The sequence below is a fragment of the Hakea prostrata genome, chromosome 4 (genome assembly GCF_041222555.1).
Source record: "Hakea prostrata isolate BN-2017 chromosome 4, UWA_Hpros_2, whole genome shotgun sequence".
NCBI classification, from domain to species: domain Eukaryota; kingdom Viridiplantae; phylum Streptophyta; class Magnoliopsida; order Proteales; family Proteaceae; genus Hakea; species Hakea prostrata.
In genome coordinates this window covers 34,384,953-34,388,594 of record NC_142603.1, presented here as the reverse complement: position 1 = coordinate 34,388,594, position 3,642 = coordinate 34,384,953, and the positions used below count along the sequence as shown (strand labels likewise).

Here is a 3,642-nt window from a genome sequence, read left to right as displayed (position 1 = left end):
TTTAAATTCACAAATTATCTTGATTTACTCTTATACCTATTTAAACTTTCAAGGAAAGAAATAGGAAGAAAGAAAGGGTAAATATGTTGTTTTATATTTAAAACCTATGGTATCAAAACAGCGAGAAATTTGTAATATAATAAATTTTAAGGGTGTAATCGTAATAGTTTGCAAAACCAAAGGATGTATATATGTAAATTTATATCCTTGATTCCTTGTTAATGGTTTTGTAACCCTATTTGCCTATTTTATGCATGTATTTATATAGATTATTTTGTATAAGCAAAAAGTTTAACTTTAAGAGCTGACCCAAATCAAGAAGATCTTTTTATTTATTTATTTATTTGAAACAGGTGATCTGATGATTAGAGCAGCAGGCTGTTCTACCTGTCATGTAACCCTAAAATTAACTGCTAAACCTTCCTAAATGACAACCCAACTCATAATAATTAAAAATAAAGAACAAGAGGTAAAATGATAAGTTGATAACCCAATACAATAATAACCCTTCTCTATAAACAAAATTCAATGGCCGGCCTTTATTCTCTCTCATTTAACACGTAATCCCAACTCACACAAACACAACCAGACTTGTTTCTATCCTTAGCACTTACAACTTCATATGCCTTCTTTTCTTCTCAACTGCCGAAACCCAACGCCATCAAAACCCATTTCTCTCCTCCCCCTGATCACAACCCCAAACCTTCCAAAATCTCCATTTCTGCGAGCACAAGCTTAGCTTGTGCAAGCTTCAACTCTTGCCTTCATGGTCTCTAAGAGCTCCCATTTGGGTTTCTCAACCCTAGTTGTCTTCATTTCCATCTTTGCTGTAATATCAATTCCCTCTTCTCTAGCTTCAGAATCTGATTTACTTCTGAAATTTAAGTCTTCTCTGACCAACACCACCGCGCTCTCTAGTTGGAATGCTTCCACAAAGCCTTGCAGCAGTTGGGTTGGCGTTAAATGCCAGGACGGTTCTGTTCGTGGGTTGCAACTCGAGAACATGGGCTTGGCAGGAACCAATATTGATGTTGATACCCTTAAGGGTTTGCGGTTCTTGAGATCGATTAGCTTCATGAACAATCACTTCCATTCTCAGATTCCTAATTTATGGAAAGTGGGTGCATTGAAATCGGTTTTTCTATCGAATAATCGTTTCTTTGGTGAGATTCCAGATGATGCATTTGCAAAGATGAAATCTCTCAAGTTTCTGGAATTGTCCCATAATGAATTTAATGGTACAATTCCTTCATCGCTTGCTCAGTTACCTCGGCTAATGGATTTGAAGCTTGATGGAAATAAGTTTGAAGGAAGTATTCCAGATTTGCTGCAAAAGAGTTTGAGGACGGTGAATATGTCAAATAATAATTTGAAAGGTCGGATTCCAACACGTCTGAGCAAGATGGGTTCAGCTTCATTTTCCGGTGAGTAATTCACCTTCTTAACACTCTTGCTCAGAAGTTTGATTCATTTTCATGCATGATTGGCTGGGTTAGCAATCCCAAGTGATTTTAAGAGATCTATTGTCTAGTGCAATCCGATATGTGCTCTTCAGAGAAAAAAAGAAAAATATATAAATATACCATTATATTCAATACAAATACGTATTGACTAGTGCTCTAAATCAATTCGGTTCAGGCCATGACAACTGGCAAAAGGGTTCCTAATAATTATTCTATTTGATATTGATCTTGTTCAAGATGTATCACAATCTGCCCAACTGTCTTTCATTTCAAATCTTAAAAGGATTAGAATGTGATGAGCACGTAGATATTGGATTCACTTCTCCATACATAAAGAAGTTGAAAAGACACGTAGATATAGAAATGATCTTCTATTTATTTAATGGGTGTCTTATTAACACCTGTATGTATTATTTAATTGCTTTTGCTTTAATCTTAATAATTATTATTATTATTATTTTTTTTTTGTACAAAATAATATTTATAAAAACTTTTATTCTTCTTAGTCATCAAATTTTGGCCATGACACCCTATGCATGTTCTTGTGCAGGCAACAAGGGTCTTTGTGGGGCACCATTGAAGAAGGCCTGTTCCAATTCCAGTTCCAGTTCTACTTCCAGTTCCACCCCAACGAAGAAAGCTTCTTTCATGACAATCATCATCATTGTGATAGCAGTGTTGGGATTTGTACTGGTGCTTCTTGCTATACTTGTCACTGTTACCCGCCGGGGGAATCAAACTGAGCAACTGGGTCGACCCTCATCGATTGCTGGCCGAGGGAAGACTGCTGGATCTCATGATAAAGAAGCACAAGAAAACTCTAGTCACTCTAGTCACTCTAGCACCTCTGGCAAGAAGTCAGAAAATATGAAACTGTCCTTCGTAAGAGATGATGTCGACAAGTTTGAGTTGCAGGATTTGCTCAGAGCCTCAGCTGAAGTATTGGGTAGTGGTTCTTTTGGATCTTCTTACAAGGCTGTTTTGGCTTCTGGTAAAGCTATGGTTGTAAAGAGGTTCAGGCACATGAACAACGTTGGAAGAGAAGACTTTCAAGAGAACATGAGAAGGCTTGGTAGATTAAGACACCCTAACTTGCTTCCTCTTGTTGCTTACTACTACAGGAAAGAAGAAAAGCTCCTGATATCTGACTTTATTGAAAATGGCAGCTTAGCTTCTCTGCTTCACAGTAAGTAAATTCTTATCCCGTATCTGATTCAATAGATTAGAGAAGTGGTTTGGCTTTAAGAATACCTTGGCTAACTTTAACTCTGACCTTCACTCCATCTATTGGGCTAGGCCAAATACTCAACCTTGACTAGGCCTGCCCTCACCTGACCTGACCTGACCTGACCTAATCATAGATATAATGATATAATTTATCTGATGTGTTATTCAGGTAACAGGACGAAAGACCAGCATGTGCTTGACTGGGCAACAAGACTCAAAATTATCAAAGGAGTGAGTAGTGCCATGGCGTATCTTCATAAAGAGCTGCCTACCATGAGTGTTCCTCATGGTCACCTGAAGTCCTCCAATGTAGTTCTAAATGAATCTTATGAGCCTCTTCTTACAGACTACGGTCTAGTGCCTGTGATCAACAACGATAAATCCTCAGAAATCATGGTGACGTACAAATCACCAGAGTTTGCAGAACAAGGAAGAGTGACAAAGAAGAGCGATGTATGGTGTCTTGGGATACTTATGTTGGAACTCTTAACTGGTAAGCTCCCCATGAACTATCTAAGACAAGGCAGGGGGACTGATCCAGATTTGGCAAGTTGGGTAATATCTGTTCCCAAAGAAGAGTGGACGACAGAGATCTTCGACCCAGATATTAGAGGAAATGATGGTGAGGGAGAAATGATGAAGATTCTGAATATTGCATTGAGATGTTGTGAAACAGATTTGGAGAAGAGATTGGACGTAGCTGATGCAGTTGAGGAGATTGAGAAGGTGAGAGAGTGGGACAGTTAAGGATGATTATTTCTTTTCTTCATATATATATATCCATGTAAAGATATATAATCCATTGAAGCTCTCTCTCCCTCTCCCCATCTGCCACGGACAGACACAGTGGGAATAGCTGAGGAATGAAGCTTGGCTGGACTTAATTTGAACTGAAACTTAGAGGGGCTTATAGGTGGAAACTGGAGTGATTACCTCCATCGGTTTTAAAAGT

At 38.3% G+C, this 3,642-nt stretch overlaps 1 protein-coding gene across 1 annotated transcript; it reads left to right on the top strand.

Moving 5' to 3' along the window:
* Window positions 1–713: 713 nt before the first annotated feature.
* On the top strand, window positions 714–3,437 carry LOC149018721 (pollen receptor-like kinase 4). The gene is made up of 3 exons (XM_089153952.1): window positions 714–1,424; window positions 2,014–2,649; window positions 2,860–3,437. Exons 1-3 carry the CDS (start codon window positions 767–769, stop codon window positions 3,435–3,437), a joined length of 1,872 nt encoding a protein of 623 aa, XP_089010078.1. The 5' UTR covers window positions 714–766.
* Window positions 3,438–3,642: the final 205 nt, after the last annotated feature.

Excerpts from the sequence above, each read along its gene's own strand:
- LOC149018721 (XM_089153952.1), top strand. The coding sequence starts at position 767 with ATGGTCTCTAAGAGCTCCCATTTGGGTTTCTCAACCCTAGTTGTCTTC. Across the intron at positions 1,425-2,013 it reads GGGTTCAGCTTCATTTTCCG|GCAACAAGGGTCTTTGTGGG; the intron begins GTGAGTAATTCA and ends GTTCTTGTGCAG. Across the intron at positions 2,650-2,859 it reads CTTAGCTTCTCTGCTTCACA|GTAACAGGACGAAAGACCAG; the intron begins GTAAGTAAATTC and ends TGTGTTATTCAG.